This window comes from Dasypus novemcinctus, chromosome 5, assembly GCF_030445035.2.
Source record: "Dasypus novemcinctus isolate mDasNov1 chromosome 5, mDasNov1.1.hap2, whole genome shotgun sequence".
In the NCBI taxonomy this organism is placed as follows: domain Eukaryota; kingdom Metazoa; phylum Chordata; class Mammalia; order Cingulata; family Dasypodidae; genus Dasypus; species Dasypus novemcinctus.
Window position 1 is genome coordinate 117,442,960 of NC_080677.1, and position 20,101 is coordinate 117,463,060.

General features: G+C 39.6%; 1 protein-coding gene across 3 annotated transcripts in view; it reads right to left on the reverse strand.

The window, feature by feature from the left end:
* CREB3L2 (cAMP responsive element binding protein 3 like 2) overlaps positions 1-20,101 on the reverse strand; it is a 106,077-nt gene that overhangs the window by 21,961 nt on the left and 64,015 nt on the right. For 2 of the 3 annotated variants that reach the window (XM_004461655.5, XM_071215294.1), the window contains exons 3-6: positions 9,639-9,814; positions 7,225-7,312; positions 3,276-3,460; positions 1,175-1,321 (exon numbers count right to left, since the gene is read on the reverse strand). In XM_004461655.5, coding sequence (XP_004461712.2) covers positions 1,175-1,321; positions 3,276-3,460; positions 7,225-7,312; positions 9,639-9,814 — 596 coding nt within the window. The remainder of the gene's footprint in view (positions 1-1,174; positions 1,322-3,275; positions 3,461-7,224; positions 7,313-9,638; positions 9,815-20,101) is intronic. The other variant, XM_004461656.5, reaches the window with a different exon arrangement.

The window sequence follows — 20,101 nt, forward strand, 5'->3', positions numbered from 1 at the left end:
AAAAGGCGAGGGGGGAGGGGTGGGAATTAATTCCCAGCTATATATAAGCAAACCAATTATATGTAAATGCAGGCAGGAGACCATCAACACAGAAATCACCAAAGCCCTGCTCACTTTTGCGGCCCTTCCCCATTTGTGCAACATGCTGGCTCAGGCTCATCTCCTGATTACCTATCCTGTCTTCCCTGGTTTCAACCAGTCTATGCCCTCACCCACTTTCTAACAAGCTAGGCTCCCAGTGGAAAGGATACTAGGCCCGGAGTCAGAGCAGAACACAAAACATGCTGGTTTTAGTTACTGCTTGTCACGAACAATCTCTGTAGTCTAAGGTAAATGATTCTAAGTCTCTCTGGACTTCAGTTGGCTCTCTCTCTGTTCTGTAATAGTCTTGTATTTATAACTATACATATAACTATTATATATTTATAACTTTATATACATAACTATATATATATATATACACAAAGTAAGACAGGTGGGCTAGGACATATATAAACTCCTTGTCAGTTCTGCACCTGAAGAGTTATAAGCTAACTAAGCTCTTTCCATCTTCCTCTCTTTCTTGCCTCCCTCCTGCTCTGTATGCTTTCTAACCAGGCCGTGGGTTGCCCCAGCCCTGCTTAGCACTGTAGGGGCCGTGGACTAGAAGATGTGAGCACAGGACTAGGCATCCTGCTTGATGCCCAGGTATAGAAAAGTGGTCTCCAGAATTTTTTTTTTTTTAATCACAAACACCTATTGAGGGGGGGAAAAAAAGCAAGCATCCCCAATGCGAATATATTTATTTATTTATAAATTATATGCATACCTACTATAAGAAGATATTGTATATATCATGAAACAATTTAAAAGGCTGAGTTTAAAAAAAAAGTTTGAATAGAAGTTCTATATCTTCCTCTCACCCCCTAATGGATTAACTTGGGTACCAAAAGATGTACATATCTGATTTTGGAATCCATTGGTCTAGAGAATGGATAGAAGGGGCTGGGGGGAGACGGTGGCAAGTGGTGACTGTGCTCTTCCTCCCTGCCAAGGGTAGGGAACGGCTGAGCCTTGATTCCCCTCCAAGGGACAGGCCAGCAGTCTTCGTCATTGGGAAGGGAGGAGGAGGGGCTGTGAGCTGGACTCTGCTCTCTGACTCTGCTCACAAAAGTGCCTAGATTTAAAGGCTCACCTTATTCTTGATTTTCCTCCGAATCTTCTTCAGGGCCTTCTCCTCTGATTTTGTGAGGGGTAGTTTGGTGGGGATGGGATAGCCCTCAGCGATCAGGGTCCTCTTCTCCTCCTCTGTCAGGACCAGTGGGCCTGATCCTTGCAGTTTCTGTGCGAAGGAGCATAAAATGGTCAAAAGAACAACTGGGCATACTGAAGAACAGCCTCATCATGGAGTGATCACAATTGTTATAATGTCTCGAAGATGGAAGAGAAAAAGACACCCCATTTGCTTTTGGTGAGAAATGCGTACTCACCAAAAGTAGAAGCAAAGATGAAGACATTCTTATGTAAGTGTTACAATCCAAGATTTGTAATTCAAAGACAAGGATAAAGAAGGCCCTACCCATTATTTCCCAGAAAGTATCGACTAGCTAAAATGTCAAAAGTAAAAGTATAGAATTAATATCCCACATCCCTGAAGGCTTGTAGACTCTGGAATGATGAGGGATTCACTTATATCTCTGCTTTAAGGGAAAACTTCTGTCATTTTTCTGAAAATGCAATTTTGTAAGATGTTCTTCTATATTCTAGGGATCACTTCTTGCCTCCCACTTCTGGCTAAAGAACCAGGTTCCCAGGGTTACACCTACAGGCACTTTCCATGGAAGTCTCTGGCTTTAGTATAGTTCCAGATCATCCATCGATAAAGGTAAAACTGTCACTCATTTCATTTAACCCGTAATAGATATGAAGTGTTTATAATCAGTCAAATAAACTGAGCACCTACCACTTAAATGCCTTGGGGGAATCAAACACCATGTCTCAAATAGATTATGATCAAAACTGGGAGACTGAATTGATATGCGTGACAGGATTAGAACACATAAATGCCAAACTGTGTAATGTTAACCTGAGGTGCACTGAAAATTTTGAGCAAGGGAAAGCATATGTGAGTTTGTGTGATAAGGGAAGACTTAGCAGAAGAGATAAGACTCGGCATGTTCTTCTGAAAGAAAGGAAATGAATTATATAAGAGAGAGGAGAGTAGCTCAAGCAAAAGAAGGTATTCTGAAGAGTAATTGAGAAGCTACCATGTCTAGGAGAGGGTAAGGAGTTCTTGAAGCAGGAGAGGGCTGGGGCCTTAGATACGAAGTAGAGGCATTTGGACTTGATGCCAACAGGTAATCAAGGGAAACATAACAGGGTGTCTGTGCAAAGGCATGACATGGGGAAGATATACTCCATAAATAATGTGTAGAATGGATTGATTGGCATAGGGCCCATAGATATATAGGATGAAAGCTGCTACAGTAATCAAAGGGGTGAGGAGTCAGGCTGGAGTTGAGAAGGTAAAGACAGAATGGAAAGAGTTAACTCCTTTGTCCTCGGTGATGGTGATATATAAGAATGTGCCCACAGATCCAGAACTTTCTGGGAAAGACCATGCAGATTTTTAAAATTATATTAATTAATATATAGCTTTTATAGAATTTTTAAAACTCCACTTGATTTAATTGTGCTCTTCATATTATATATTCAAAAATTTTGATTATAATTTTTAAGACTTCATAAAATCAATTCACTCTTCAGAACAATAAAAAATTAATTACCTATCCTTTTCTTTAATTTGAAAAATGTCATTATATATGTGAGAATGAACGATGACAGACAAAAAGGGATTATACTACATTTTTGAGCATTAGGCAGCAAAGAAGTGCTTTAATGTCAGGGAGATTTTTAAGTTCATCAAAGATTGTTTATTTAAAAAACAAAATTCATCCCTTATTGAATGCCATAAGGAACTCCTAAAATAATGGCAAACATTTATAATTTAATTTTGAGGAAAAAGAAATAAAAATTTATCCTATGTAAAATAAACATGTGAATAAAACCTGGAAGTACGCTCACGCGAAGGCAGAGAATTGTGTTAACACGGGAAGAGGATGAACAGTGGCTTTTAAATGTTCTTTAAGGTTGTTATCACAACTGCTCTAGCAATGAAACAGAAAGCTCATTTACAAGAATGGAAATCAAATGGCCTTGCATGCATGCACCCGCTTTAGAAGCCCCAAGTGAAAGAATGAGAAAGGTTCAAGTGCATAAATGTGGCCACCACTTACATGAGGAGCTGTGAGGAGAGGCGAACTGGAGAGGGCAGAGGGTGCCCGAGTCGTGGCTCTGGCAGGGCTGTGGGCCTGAGGCAGGCTGAAGGGATGCAGGCGAGGGTTGGGGCTCAGGCTGCCCTCCGAGTCACTGCTGTGGCTGCTGGGAGGGGTTGGCGGTAAGTGCAGGTGGTCCATGGATGCTACAGAAAAAAAGTGGAATTCATCTATGCAGAAAGCAACAAAGCAAGACTTGGGAGCTGGTTAAACAAATCATGGGAATTCAGACATTGGAACTCATTCTGAATAAACTCCACGAGTTAGTATGGAAAGATCTCCAAGGTGCATTAAGCACGTGTGTGTGCATGTGTGTTTGTGTGTGCCAGGCGGAGAAGGAGCAAGGTACTGAACGGTGTATAAGTAGCTCTCTTTTTGTATGAAAATGGTGAGTTAGAGACTATATACTGACGTTGCTTATATCTATATAAAGAAACACCAGAAGAATACATAAGAAACTCGTAAATAAAATTGTGACGGGAGGCAGGGAGAAATTAGGGTAGATAGTGATGGAGAGTTGGCAAGACTCTTCACTGTATTATTTGTTTTTAGTCTTGTTAATATATTATGCGCTTTGTAGAAAATAAAAGTCTTCAAAAAACAGTAAAACCTGGGTGCCCGTGAAGGTTCCTAATGGCTGCTTTGAGAAAAGCTCATTCTACTTCTAAAGGAATGTGCATGGTAGGAGCCCCAGGCAAGATGCCAGGCATTATTCATTCAGAAAACACTAAATTCATCTTTAGACAGATGAGTAGGCATTGAAAAAATAAATCGGGAGTGGTAGTTTTCTCCTCCAAAGTCCCCCAGCATCTAAACGTCCATCCTTTGCCTTTCCTGAGAGAGGCACAACACATACTGTTAGCCAGGCCCTGTGGAGCCTTAATTGCAGCCATCAGGCATCTCCAAGGGAGCAGGGAGGGCTCCAAAAGGAAGAATCCGAATCTGCACTCAAACTGGACAAAAGAGCTCTTTGGTCTTATCCCTTCTTTTACTAACAGTGGATATTTCTGCTGTGCTGAAATACTTTGTCAGAGTCAGCCACTGTTACTGAGCCAAGAGAGGTAACCTTGGGTAAATACTTCACCCCAAATTCCTCCTGGGGCCCCTAGTACAACAGATTCCCAGAGCAATAGCCCTGAACTAGGCACAGGCCTGGGATCTTTATATAAATCTGGGCTTGCTCAACCAAGAGAAATGCTAAGTGTGCCTTCCCAGAAAATATACTTTTGCTTGAGTCAACGATTGGGTCTCAGCACTTAATCTCCACTTCTCTTCTTCAAATAGAGCCTAACAAAGGCATTGTTGATGAGAAGGGGCATCCTGACAATAGGGCAGAACTACTGACCTAGAAAAGTGACCCGACTCCTTCCCACTGAAATACCTGAATATCCGAGACCAGCAGCAGACCATGTCCCTACCACATTCCTTCACCTCCCCAGTCTAGTCCCCACCACACATTTCTTTTGCTCTAAATATCTCTTTCATTCAAATCATTTTCTTTCTCTTTTTCTAACATACTACTTTTTCTAGATACATCCTTTATTTCCTTTTTCTCTGCCAAAGTCTCACCAGAGGGCTCTGTTAGAGCCCAGGAATATTCTAAAATAATTGGATAGACCTCGATCCTCAACACTCCTGCCAACATTTCCAGGCAGCTAAGGAGGCTAGCTGAGAAAGTAGGACTGCTAAGAGCATTAACCAAGGTTTCCCCGTGCCATGAATACCTGTGGCACTTTGTGGTAAGAAAAACAGGAAGCAGACTAACCTACCAGGGGCTCTAGTTGTCTGTCAGGCTAAGCAGTTCCATTCTGAACAACTAGCCAAGAGTACTGAGAGCTCACCTGTCCCTGTCAAATGACAGGGGCCAAATTATTCTAATATTTTTCTCTGTTAAAAAAGAGTCTTGGGAAGTGGATGTGACTCAAGCAATTGGGCTCCCATCTACCATATAGGAGGTTCCAGGGTTCGATTCCCAGGGCCTCCTGATGAAGGCAAGTTGGCCTGCGTGGCGAGCTGGCCTGTGTGGTGAGCTGGCCTAAGCAGAGAGCTGGCCTATGCAGAGTACTGGCCTGAGTGGAGATCTGGCGCAGCTAGATGATGCAACAGAAAGAGAACAGAGGAGAGACAATAAGAGATGCAGCAGACCAGGGAGCTGAGCCCCTCTCTCCCACTCCAGAAGGTCCCAGGGTGGGTTCCTGGTGCTGCCTAAAGAGAAGACAAGCAGACACAGAAGAACACACCGCAAATGGACACAGAAAGCAGACAGCAAGCCCAAAACAATGGGGGCAGATAGGGGAAGATAAATAAATCTTTAAAAAAAGAAAGAGTTTCTCTGTGTCTCTCGCTCTCTCTCACACACACACATACACACACATAGGAAAAGTGAAGCAAGTCTGACTCTCCTCTTTTCTACCTATTAAGAGCTACTGATCTGGCCATAGATGCTTCAGTATCAGATTTCTAAATATCATCTGAAATGCTGCACTTCTGTTACTCAAAGGGCTGGGGATCAGCTACTTTGCCTAGAAGCTCTGATGCATTCAAGGATATTGAATTTCCTTATCTCTGTTTATCCAGGATAATGAGTCAGGAATGCCATTTACTTTACTCTTGAAACATTTCTCCTCCAGTGACCCTGGATTCTGAAGCCACTATGGGATTCACTGTAACACCTTCTGAAGCATATTGCAACATAAATTAAAATTAAAAGAGCAAAATGTATTTGATATTAACAACATGCATCATAAAAGTGAAAGGAATTATTTTAAAACTGTATATAAAGCTGAAAGACTTTAATATATGTCCCTCAGGGCAAAGAAGTATTGCCAAAAAGTCCAAACAAATTTTTAAAAAATTTAATCCTTTCTTTTCTGACAAGAATAAAGTTTAACTCCAACCTGGATTAAAATGACATAAATCAAAACCTGAGTTAGTTTCTAGTGGAGTTAAGGTAGACTATACTTCCATGAGACCTGCTTATTGTGTAATATCCACATTTAAGTATATATTTACAAATACATTAAGTATAGAATGAATACCTTTCCTATTTATATACCACACTAATGAACTACACTTATAAAACCAGTACTGAAACTATTACTAAAAAGGGAGGAGGATGGCATGACTGAAGGCAGAGAATTGAGGAGAACATGACCTGTGCAGGGGAATCTGAATAGACATGGCAGAGGCTTAGAGGTCAGTATTCAGGATTCCTAACGATGGGCTTCAGAAGGAGAAGGTCAGAAAGAAACTGACGTAAGGAAAGACAGAAAAAAGTAAAAGTATGGCAACATCAAGTGTGGCATTTAGTTCTAAATGGATAACAAGAAGCCCAAATAGCTAGATCATTTATCTGAATGCACAAATATTACCAAATAGGTAGATAGCTCCTTGTGCCTATTGTCTTTCAAAATCAACATTTAAAAACACCTAAGTGACCAGACAAATTGTGAACTCACTTTGCAAATGGTTTAAATTACAGTAGTTTTAAATAGGCAAGGTCCCTTTGTGGAATTTGTTTGTTTGCCTCTATTATCATCATTTCATTGCAGGGAGCTTGGCTATATTCACAGATGAACACCAAGACAGAAAAAAAGGCAGCAGTTATCTTGTTCATCAGTGCCCAAGCTAAATCAGTTTATAAATGTTTTGTAAAATCACCCTGGCTATGAGTATTTGTAAACTAAAAGACTCAGCTAGAAATTAATCATGCACATATATGGGAACATAGGATTTAGTTTTAAAATTTCTTAAATTTAAAATTAAACTTGGCAACAACAGAGCTATTTCATAAAGCAAACTACAGCAGTGGCACAAACTAAATCTCAGCACTATCTCCCACATAGTCTCTCTCTTTAGACTGTAGAAATACATCTGGAAACCCAAAGGAATGGAGGGAGAATAGACAGACCTTCTTTGGGAGAGAAGTTTAGGAACTGATCCACTTCATGGGGCTCCAGTTTAATCTTAGGGATGACTGTCTGGCACGAGGAATCAACCTGAAGAAAGAATTTCAGACACAATTGTTTAAAGCAAGTAACAACACTGAAGAAACACACAAGAGCTAATTAGTCATCTATGTCTTCCTGGCAAAGCAGCCCTGCTTCTCTCCAGTTGGGTGACCAGGGCTGAGCACAGATTGCTTTTTGAAAGGAAGACATTTGTGCACTTAACCTTTCTCTCATTGATAAACCTTGCATTATGGTTGATGGAACCCTGAGAACACAAAATTAAAAATGCAGGGCTCACACGAGTGCCTCTCTCTATTGTTTCTTTGGTAATATAAAGGTATTCTATCACAAAATATTCTGGTAAACTTTTTAAAGAGCTACTGGCCCTCTACCAGTGTTTCCTGGAGTAGGAACTATTCCACGTCCATTCTCTCCAGGCTTCCTAGTGCCTGAGGACATCTAAGTATGAAATATCCGGAAAAGAAAGGAGAAAAATTATCTGGACTATACACACGGAACAGGCCCAGGACCCTGGCCTTTCTTAATGACATATTTAAAAATAAACTGAACTAAAATCTTATAGAGCAAGGAGGCTAATACACACCTCAGGAGCCCAGTTCAAAAAAGAGACTCTGACAGCTTTTGAGAAAAGAATCTTAAGGGCAGTTGTTGAAACCATAATGGAAAAGAGCACTGAGCAGTGAGTTTAGAGTGAAGCCTCTGGGACTCCACTGCTTCTGTGTTACCTTTTCCTAAATAGGTAGACCACTATACCTCATTCATAGGAAGTTTTAATGGAGTCATTGTTTATCACCTGAGACTTTAAAAACTTAGGACTGGTTTCCAATACCTGTAAGAAGATGTACAAGTATGATTCTGGTCCATTTCCAGACACTGGAAATACCACGAGAGAAGGAGGAACAGGGCTAAATTCTAATTTCTGAGGATATGGAATTGAGCAAGGAATAATTTCATAATTTCTTATGCTTTCCCTATGTTACACAATAACAGTTAGGGGGCTGGAAAAGCCTGGACTGGGAAAGAGCAACATAGCACTGCACTAGGAAAGTAAAATATGACACAGAACTGGCATTACCAACAGCCCCAGCAATGCTTTTGCTGTGTAATGCCCAGTAAGTCTTGGATTACATGGCCTAACCATTTCCTTTCCACTGGCTTAACAATAAATCCCATGGGGAATTTTTTTTTTACCATGGATATTCATCTATGTTTCTTAAAATTTTACAACATGAAATCTGCATTACTACCAATTTTTCCGGACAATGCTTCCAAAGGAAGTGATATACTCAATGCAGATACTAAATCAACATTTCCTTAAGATGTATATATATATGATTGATATACATATATTTATAAATATATATATTTAAAATATCTTAAATACACCCACAAGGATGGGTATTAATTTTTTTAAAAACTGATAACAAGTGTTAGAGAGGATGTGGAGAAATTAGAACTCCAGTGTATTGTTGGTGGGAATGTAAAATGGAGCAGCCACTGTGAAAAGCAGTATAGCAGTTCCTCAAAAGTTAAATACAGAATTACCATATGACCCAGCAATCCCATTTCTAGGTATATACTAAAGAGAAGGAAAACAGGGTTGCAAACAGATACTTGTACGTCCGTGTTTACAGCAGTATTATTCATAGTAGCCAAAAGCTGGAAACAACCCAAGTGTCTTATTAATAAACGAATGGCTAATAAAACATGATACATACATACAATGGAATATTATTTGGCCCATAAGGAAAAGTGAAGTTTTGAGACATGTTGCAATGTGGAAGAACCTTGAAAGCATTATGCTCAGTGAAATACCCAAAGCATATAATGACAAAAATTGTATGATATCACTTATAAGAATGACTAGAAATAGTAAATTCATAGATTAGTCATTACTGGGAGAGAGAGGATGAAGGGAGGAGTAAGGGGAGCATCTGTAGTAAGAAAAGGAAAAAGAAATAAATTTTAAAAAGAGAGAAAGGACCTGGATTACCACAATTCTAAAAATCTCAGAAGTGAGAGGGAAAAACTAAATTGGAATAGTGTCATAATTGACTACAATTTTTAGGAAGTCTGTGGGGAGTGTGAGTGGGACAAAATAGAAGCTAGAGGAAGGAGAATATAAAGGCAATACAACATGGATAGATTAGGAAAAGAATAAGGGATTAAAGGTTTAAAAAATATATCTTAAATATATTCGTGTATGACCCTATTTCCATGTACAAACCACACACACATATACGTATGTAACCTTAAATTTAAAGTAGCTCCAAAAAGATTAAACACCTTATTGGAGAATGAGAAACTATATCTTTTGATCCAACCTCTTTATATGGAAGAAAATTTAATGTACCCCTGTATTCATTTCCAGAGGGGGATCCACCTTTTCAAAAGGGGTAGAGATGGCTGTGATGGTCAGAGTGACAGAGGGAACAAGTCCTGGGGCTGGCTCATCCGTAATTGGCTCTGTCTTGATGGTTGTTGAAGAAAAGTCTGTAGACAGGTACCATTTCTCACTTTCCACCTCCTCTGTGGGAAAAAGACAAGCAGACATGTGAACATGTTCAGGGCATCAGGCATAAGTAAAGCGAATGACCACTGATTTTTCTCTTCAAAAAAGTAGGGAGTAGGGAAAAAAGGAAATAAAATGAGTATGTGAAAGAGGAGATAAATAGATAAAGAAATGAATGATAAAGGAAGAATCTCTATCAGTATTTAATGTGAGTGTCCCTAAAGAAACTTTGGAAGGAAACTTGGCTTCTAGGCAGGACAGGAAGGAGAGTGGGTGGATGGGGAATAGGGAGGGGAAGGAGGAATTTCAATGTGGAGTTTTATACGTTTTGTTTTTAAACCCAGTGAATGTGTGATCTATTAAAAAAATAAGTACATTTAAAAATAAGAAAGAAGTGAATGGCTGGCAACCTGGGTCTCAGGAGAGAGGACCTGAGGCATGGTTAGTAGGTCTCTATCTTTCTCCTTAATGTATGGTTATTTGTTTTCTTTTTCCTTTTTTTTTCCTTCTCACTCCCTGTTTTTTGTCCTCTTCTATTTCCCCATCTTTGCCTGCAACCGGACTTAGACATCACTGAGCCCTCTGGGACACTCAAGAGCCCGACAAACATCTGCCCCTTGCTAAAATGGAGTAAATATTCATCCAGAAAAAAGGCGGTGCAGTCTGGATCTTGCCTTGCTGATGGCTTTTGTGAGAACACAAGGCCTGGGCATAGCAACCAAGCAGCAGAGACAGAGCAGACAGAAGCACTTCTATTACTCAACACATTGTTCTAGGAGTCTAAGCAGTACTATGTATTTCCTACCAAATTCAGAGCTAGCATCTCAGCACAGCCCTAGCAAAGCAAGGAGAAGAGCAGGAAAGGAAGAGACAAAGAAATAACTGCATTAAGAAGACTGCAAAGAGACACAGAACAGGAAGAAACGAGCCAGCGATCTCCAAAGTCAGCATTCCTTACCCAATAGCAATTTTGCTAAAATTAGACTAAAATAAAGCAAAGAGATGTACCTTGCTTTGTGAAAGGTTTCAAACACACAGATCACATGTTTACTGTACTATTATTGTGTAAGAGAGAAAAATCATTCACATAGTGAAATTATTTTGCAGTCAAGATTTGACTCAAGTTTCCTTTAAAAAAAGTACATAAAGGGCATTCGGAACTGCTATGGGTACAGAGAAGAGTGGGCACAGAAGCTAAAACCTGAAATTCACAATTAGTTAAAATTTTATTTCACAAGCAACCTCCTGCAAGCTCAGAAAAAGATTAACATTCATAAAGGAAAATGACTTTTCCCTCTAAGTCTAACTTATACTTGGCTTAATTAAATTATTCCAGCCCCAATTTTTTTTCCTGTGGTAAAATAAAGATGGGCAAGACTTCTGTTGGTTGATCATGTTTTGCTTTTAGAGCCAGTTCTCCAGTGCTGCTAAAATCCTGTGGAGTGATGGGGGAATTTCCACCAGCATTCACAGGGTGAGCAAGGCATCCTGGCAGAGGGCAGAGGGCAAAGAAACAAAGGACTTTTTGACAGCAGCTAGTGGAATAAGACCACACTGTACTTGACACAGAATTCTGCTGGCTACATGGGCACCCCAGCTCAGCTTAGGCAAGCAACCGGATGGAGAGCCAAAAGAAGACTGTAACATCTCTTCCAAAAGGACCTAAAGTACTAGAAGACTCTGCCACCTTCCAGGAAGACTCAGTTAGGACAGACTGAGGTGAGAGCCAGAATTAATCCATTCCTCTGTGTGCAAACCTCTTGTAGGCAGAACCTTTTGATTAGATTACAGCAATCAAGGGTTGATTAGATTACTTTAGTAAGGTGTAGCCCAGGGTGGGCCTTAATCCTCTTACTGGAGTCCTTTATAAACCAGACGAATATACAGAAGGAAAAAAAGCCACAAAGAACAAGAGAAAAGACCCAGAAATCCACAAGAAGCTGATATCAGTGGGACCCAGAAGAGAGAAAGCCACAGATGGCAGAGCCAGAAGCTGAAAGCAATAAGAGCCCAGAGGAGAAGGCAGAGACCGGCAGATGCTGCCATGTGCCTGATCACCCACAGCTACAGCACGAGGAGAAATCCTCTCCTGATGATGCTTTGATTTGGACACTTTCACGACCTCAAAACAGTAAACTTACAAATTAATAAATCCCCATTGTAAAAGCCAACCCATTCCTGGTATATTGCCTTGGCAGCATTTATCAAAAAAACATATCATAAGATGAATACCGCCTCAGTACATATTTAAAATTAAAAGAAGGAAGAACCCCTGAGAAAAAAGGTTGCACACAATTACCAGGAAATTGTGCGGTAAGGCAGGCTTACCCCACCATTTAGTTAAGATTATTAATGGTGACATTTAATTCACAAGGCAAACCAAAGGAAATGCAATTGAGTAAACACAAAATTAAAGACAAAATGAAGACAGATAATAAATGCAATTATTCCAATCTAGCTAAACCATTCTCAAAGTGCACAGATTCATGAAATAGATCAAGACAGTTTATATTCTTTTTTTAAAAGATTTATTTATTTCTTCCCCCTCCCTCCATTGTCTGCTCTCTGTGTCCATTCGCTGTGTGTTCTCCTGCATCTGCTTGTATTCTCATTGGGCAGCTTTGGGAACCAATCCTGGGACCTTCCGGAGTGGGAGGAAAGCAATCATTCTCTTGCACCACCTCAGCTCCCTGCTCTACTGAATCTCTTATTGTCTCTCCTCTGTGCCTCTTTTTGTTGCATCACCTTGCTGCATCAGCTCTCCGCATGGGCCAACACTCCTGTGTGGGGCAGCACTCCTGTACAGGGCAGCAATCTGCATGGGTCAGCTCGCCACACAGGCCAGCTTGCCTTCACCAGGGAGCCCTGGGTATCGAGCCCCAGACTTCCTATATTGTAGATGGGAGCCCAATTACTGGAGCCACATCCACTTTCCAAGACAGTTTATATTCTTAATGTTCAATGTCCTATATAGATCTCTTAAGCACATATAAATATAAATATTGCTGTATCAGGGAATTGAGATGGGAAGGCAAACTATGATACCTTAACTGTGAAACAAAATGCCTCTCAGAGTCACACCCGGATTAGTCTAGATAAGATCAACCAACTCTCAGCTGACCTTAGACATGTGAGTGAGTATAGCTGAAACTAGCAGAATCACTCTAACTGACCCCCACTTAGGGACAATCCCCAGCCAAGGGACAGATACATGAGCTATAATAATAAATGTTGGGAAGCAGATCTGGCTCAACTGATAGAGCAGCTGCCTACTACATGGGAGGTCCAGGGTTCAAACCCAGGGCCTCCTGACCCGTGTAGTGAGCTGGCCCATGTACAGCACTGATGAGCACAAGGAGTGTCGTTCCACCCAGGGGTGTCCTCCATGTAGGGGCATCCCATGCAAAAGGAGTGCGCCTTGCAAGGAGCGCACCATGCAAGGAAAGCCGCCCTGCATGAAAAAAAGTGCAGCCTCCCCAAGAGTGGGGCTGCACACATGAAGAGCTGATGCAGCAAGAAGATGCAACAAAAAGAGACACAGATTCCCATGCCGCTGACAAGAATGCAAGCAGACACAGAACACACAGCGAATGGACACAGAGAGCAGACAATGGGGATGGGGGGTGGTAGAGAGAAATAAATAACTAGTAAGTCTTTTTTAAAAAATAAATAAATAATAAATCGTTGTTAAGTTCCTGAGTTTTGTGGTGGTTTGTTATGCAGCAAGATAGCAAGCTGATACAAAATAACTGAATGTATGAAAAAGAAATCAAATCCATAACCAAAGGGCTGCATTTCATTTCCAAAATAATTCCTCTAAACCATCAACTGCAAACCATATCAATAAATATTTATAGATTGACCAATTAGACCTAACAGTTATATCATAAAACAACTAACTTCAGATGAAAAAAGAAAAGCCAGTAATAAGTTTGGTAAGAAAAATATTCCAGTAGCAGTTGAAATCAGAGGAAAGGGCTCTCATTCTGAACTACTGGGTTTTGGCTGTACTCCGGCCCTCACTGGAAATAAATATCAAATCAGAGAAAATAAGATGACAAATGTAATTATGAGATAGAGACTTATTGCAGGATAGAATGAAAGGGAATGAATATAATGTGTTTTATAATTTTTCTGTATAACCTTATTTTGTAATTTTATTTATTTTTTTATACTACTCTTTTTTTCTTTATTAGATAAGTTGTGGGTTTTATAGAACAATCACACATGAAAAACAGGATTCCCATATACCACCCCATTACCAACACCTTATTAGTGTGGAACATTTGTTACAACTGATAACACATTTTTATAATTGTACTATTAATTTAAGTCCATGGTTTAACTTAGGGTTCACTGTCGCGACGTACAGTGTAGTTGCATGGATTTAAAATTTTTTATTCTGTTACCATATATGCAATGTAACATTTCCCCTTTTAATCATATTCAGATACACAGTTCAGTGCCATTAATAGTGATCACCACCATCACCACTATCCATTACCAAAACATTTCCATCATTCCAAATAGGCACCCTTTACATTTTAAGCCTTAACTTTCCATTCCCTATTCTCATCCCTTCTCCTGGTAACCTATATTCCAGATTCTGATTCTATTAGTTTGCTTATTCTGTCAAATAAAATAATTGTCGTTTTGTGTTTGGATTATTCCACTCAACATGGTGTCTTCCAAGTTCATCACGTATCACATTTATCAGGACTTCATTCCTTTTTAGAGCTGAATAATATTCCATTGTATGTATATACCACATTTTGTTCATTCATTCATTGGTTGATGGACACTTGGGTGGCTTCCATCTTTTGACAATTGTGAATAATGCCACTATGAACTTCGGGGTGCAAATATCTGTTCAAGTCCCTGCTTTCAATTATTTTGGGTATATACCTGGCAGTGGGATTGCCAGGTCAGATGGTAGTTTTATACCTAGTTTTTTGAGGAACTGCCAAACTGTCTTTCCACAGCAGCTGTACAATTTTACAATGCCACCAGCCATGAAAAAGTGTTCCTATTTCTCCACATCCTCTCCAACACTTGCTATTTTTTTTGTTTTATTTTGTTTTAATAGTAGCCTTTCTAATGGGTGTGAAATATTATCACATTGTGTTTTTGATTTGCATTTCCCTGGTGGTTAATGATGTTGAGCATCTTTTTATGTGTTTTTGGCAATTTGTATATCTTCTTTAGAAAGATGTCTGTTCAAGTCTTGCCCATTTTTTAATTGGATTGTTTGTTCTTTTGTTGTTGAGTTGAAGGAGCTCTTTATATATTCTGGATATTAATTCTTTATTGTATATGTGGTTTCCAAATATTTTCTGCCATTGTATAAGCTGTCATTTTACTTTCATGATAAAGTCCTTTGAGGAACAAAATTTTTAAATTTTGATGACGTCCCATTTATCTATTTTTTCTTTTATTGCTTGTGCTTTAGGTGTAAAGCCTAAGAAACTATTGCCTAACACTAGATCCTGAAGATGCTTCCCCACATTTTCTTCTAGGAGCTTCATAGTTATAGATGTTATATTTAGGTCTTTGATCTATTTTTTTTATTTTTTATTTTTTTCATTTTTTAAAGATTTTATTTTACTTATTTCTCTCCCCTTCCCCCACCCCCTGCCCCAGTTGTCTGTTCTCTGTGTCCATTCGCTGCATGTTCTTCTTTGTCTGCTTCTGTTGTTGTCAGTGGCTCGGGAATCTGTGTCTCTTTTTGTTCAGTTATCTTGTTGTGTCAGCTCTCCATGTGTGCGACACCATTCCTGGGCAGGCTGCACTTTCTTTCACGCTGGGTGGCTCTCCTTACGGGGCGCACTCCTTGCACGTGGGGCTCCCCTACATGGGGGACACCCCTGCGTGGCAGGGCACTCCTTGCGTGCATCAGCACTGCGCATGGGCCAGCTCCACACGGGTCAAGGAGGCCTGGGGTTTGAACTGCGGACCTCCCATGTGGTAGACGAACGCCCTAACCACTGGGCCAAGTCTGCTTCCCTCTTTGATTTATTTTGAGTTGATTTTTCCATATGGTATGAGGTAGGAGTCCTCTACCTTTTTTTTTTTTTTGGCAAGTAAGATCCAGTTTTGCCAGCACCATTTGTTGAAGAGACTATTATTTCCCAATTGGGTGGTTTTTGCAACCTTGTCAAAATTCTGTTGGTCATAAATGTGAGGGTTGATTTTTGAGCTGTCAATTCTATTCCATTGGTCTCTATGTCTGTCCTTGTGCCAGTACCTTGCTGCTTTGATTACTGTGGCATTGTAATAAGTTTTAAGATTAGAAAGTGTGAGTCCTCCAACTTCATTTTCTTTTTCAAGATGGCTTTAGCTATTTGGAGCCCCTTACCCTTCCTTATAAATTTGATGATTGACTTCCATTTCTGCAAAGAACATTGCTGGAATTTTGATTACTAAAAAATTGCTTTGGGTTATACTGACATCTTAACTATATTTAGTCTTTCTAATCCAATACATGGAATATCCTTCCATTTATTTAGGTCTTCTTTAATTTCCTTTAGGAGTGTTTTATAGTTTTCTATGTACAAGTTTTTTGCATCCTTGGTTAGATTTTTTCCCCTAGATATTTGATCCTTTAGTTGCTATTGTGAATGCAATTTTTTTTCTTGATTTCTTCTTCCAATTGTTCATTGCTCATGTATAGAAACACCACTGATTTTTCAGTGTTGATCTTGTAGTCCATCACTTTGCTGAATTCATTTATTAGCTTTAGGAGATTTATTGTGGATTTCTCAGTATTTTCTGTAGTTAGGATCCTACCATCTGCAAATAGGAAAGTTTTATTTCTTCCTTCAAATTCGGTTGCCTTTTCTTTCTTTTTCTTGCCTGTAGTTTTATTTTATTGGCAAAAACATAAATAGGGCCACCATGACTCATAATTGGAATTACCCTAGGATGTTTGACTTACTGGCTAAAAACTATAAAGGCAGGAGCCAGTGGACTTTATATACCTTCTAACTTCTAAAACATGACACCCAGATCTTGAGTAAAAGAATTTTTTTCCTAATATGTGCTTATATGCCCTATAAGTTTCATTTTAGAAGAAAAACACCCAATAATGTTAGTAGTACATATTTCAGGGAGTAAGAACAATCTCCATATCATCTAATTATACGTACATCTTCTTGCCAACAGTCAGACTTAACTGGCATATTGCCACAACATCACCACTTAGCTATAAGCAAGAAAATAAAAAGAAAGCCACTGTCTCATGGTGATAAGCATGTCCTTCATATTCAAGGACAAATGCACAAATGCAATAGCTATTAACAAGGGCATTAACTATCAAGATTACCAAGGCGAACAAAGGGACTTAAAAATATACAAAATCAAAGAGACCTCTCTTACTCCAAGTTCTTTCTGTGCTTATGTACACAGAACCTCTTTCTCCCGCTCCTATCATTCTTACTCTGGACTGTAGGTAAATTTTGTATTTAATTATGCTGTAATCCATGTAAAGGCAATAATAATAGTAGCTAATATTTATTGAGTGGTTACTAATTTCTGGGTACTCTTCTAACTGCTTAATATGTATTAACTCATATAATTTTTACAACAATGGTATGAGGTAAGCATGATTATTATGATTATTCCCATTTTATAGATCAGGAAAGTGAGGCAGAAGAGTTAAATAAGCAACTTGCCCAAGACCACACCATTAGTAAAGGGCATAGCTCAGATTTAAATCCAGACAGAATGACTCTAGAGATTCACTGCTATGCTCTATTAGAGGTTCTGCATTTAACGTCTCATGTCCTCCTATGGAATACTGTATTTACAGTATGAATTAAATAAATAGCTGTGGAATAAGTTGTTGGTTTCAGAAGATTTAGTATGCATGCACACACAAACACACAAAATCTCAGGCACACTATTTTGCCTTCTTTGAATTTATGAACCTTGTTCATGAATATTCAAAGAGCTTTAATTGCTATATAAATGTAAACACTGTTTTCTAATACTGTTCTAGCACTGCAGTGGGTAGACAGACAAAGAAGTCATTGTTTCATTTAAAAAACAAAGGAGGGGAGAAGTAGCTGTGGCTCAATCAGTTGGGCTCCCATCTACCATATGGGAGGCCCTGGGTTCGTGTCCTGAGGCCTCCTTGTGAAGGCAGACTTGCCAGTGAGCCACTGGCCCACAGGCACTGCGGAGAGTCGACTCGGCAAGGTGACACAACAAAAAGGGAGACAAGTAAAAACACAGAAAAGCGTGCAGGGAATGGACACAGAGAACAAACAAGCAAGCAGCAAGGGCAGGGATACAGACACCCACAAGAATGCACAGGGAATGGACACAGAGATAGAACAGCAGGCATGCCCCAGGGGGTGGGGGCAAGAATGAAAAAAAGAGAAAAAAAACAGAGAGGGAGTGGCTGTAGCTTAGTGGCTAAGCGCCTACTTCCCATGTACCAGGTTCCAGGTTCCAGGTACAATCCCAGTACCTCCAAAAAAAAAAAAAAAAAAACTCAAAAAAACATAAATAAATAAAGGGGGAAAAAAAGGCATAGAGCACAAGCCCAAACTTCAGACTCAGAGAGGAAAATTGCTTCTCAGCCTGTCTTACTCAACCATAATTGGGTTCTTTTTTAACTCTCCTAGGTCAAAGGGTCCAGTTAATCTCTGTAGGTGGATGACAAATACCTACCTTTTCTATCTTTACTACCCCTGAATCTACCCCATCTACAATGGCTCAGGCTGATGCTCTTGTCATCAGCTCAGACTAAACATGACAATACAGCTATCCATTTTCCCTCTGAGACTTTCTTTCAGGTGCCACTTCAGAAAGAAGATCTTTCAATATTGCAAGCCAGAAACCTAAGTAATCGATGAATCTCTCTCTACCCTTTCCTCCACATTCTTAGTCATGTACTAGTTCTGCTGTGGGTTTCCCCCACATTTTCAAACCTATTCTTTCTTTGCTCCATGTTATACACCCTGCTCTTTCTCCCTGGGTTACTATATCTTTATCATGGCACTCTTGTCCTGCTCTGGCATCATTAAGCCGTGAGATATTATTTTCTTCTTCCAATCCCCAAAAACATCATCCCACCTTCCTGAGGCCCTGCTTTCTATCATGCAGCAATTAAACCCTGGGTCCTTAGCCTCCACCACGCTGTCCCATTTACCCCCTTTGTTTTTCTCATGTTACTTCACACCAATAGCATCTGCTCATTTTTAGCTCACAGACTACTGTTTTCATTTTCACCAGAGAAACCTGCACCAAAAATGTAGGGTATCCACACTAAGTCAGCCTATCCAGCCATCCCTCACCCCTACTAGCTCTAGAAGCCTGACTTGATTAATCCAAAGAAAAAGACTATTATTTATGTTCCTGGACTTACCCTCTCCAGACCAGGAACATCCACAGTTACAGTCTTTAATTTCATCCTAAATAAAATTATCTTGACATATGCATGGTGCAAATTTGGTAGTAGGCCCCTTCTGTATTATTACTTTATGCTGAGGTCTGCTGATTTTTATATATTTTTAAATTTTCCTCTTGCATCATCTTGGAGGATAACGGCCACATGTAATATTCTTTGATCAGCCCTAGTCCAGCACTACTAAGCTTCTTCTTTAGGAGGAACGCTGAAACTAAAGAACAAAGCAAATACATACCTAGCGTCTCAATTTAATTACAAATGAACATCACTAAAATACAGTAACTTACAAAGACACCTTCATGTGTTGAGGTGAAAAAAGACTTGTTCATTCAAATTTAGGCTTTTATTCCTCAATCAAAATATGAAAATTTCCACAACTACTTTACTTGGATGTTTCTTCTTATCTCTTTTTTAATCTCCACACTTTTTTGTGTATATAAACCAGAAAATCCTGCTTAGTATCTGGTTAACAGCCTTAATCATGAGGAGAAATGAATAAGCTGGACATGAGCTATATTTTTGGTGGTATTGAAGGGTGAACCCACATTGCTAGGGTTGGCTCCTGTGGTTGCTGAGCTACATGAAGTCTTTAGCTCTAGTGTTTCAGAGAAGTCCACAGTCAAATTCAACCCAGAAGACAGTTGACTCCTATGTAATCTTAGGCTAAGTGTTTCTTATCCCTTTTGGGTCACAGATTCTTTTGAAAATCTAAAGAAAGTATAAATGCTCTCATCAGAAAAGTTAATAGATGTATATAGACAAAAGCTTGATATACTGTACAATTTTAGCATCCAGAGTCTATCTGAAGTCCATGATAGGACGATGGGCTAAGAACACATACATTTGTCCTGGGATTCAAGAAGGAAGGGAGAGAGGGTGAAGGGGAAGGCTA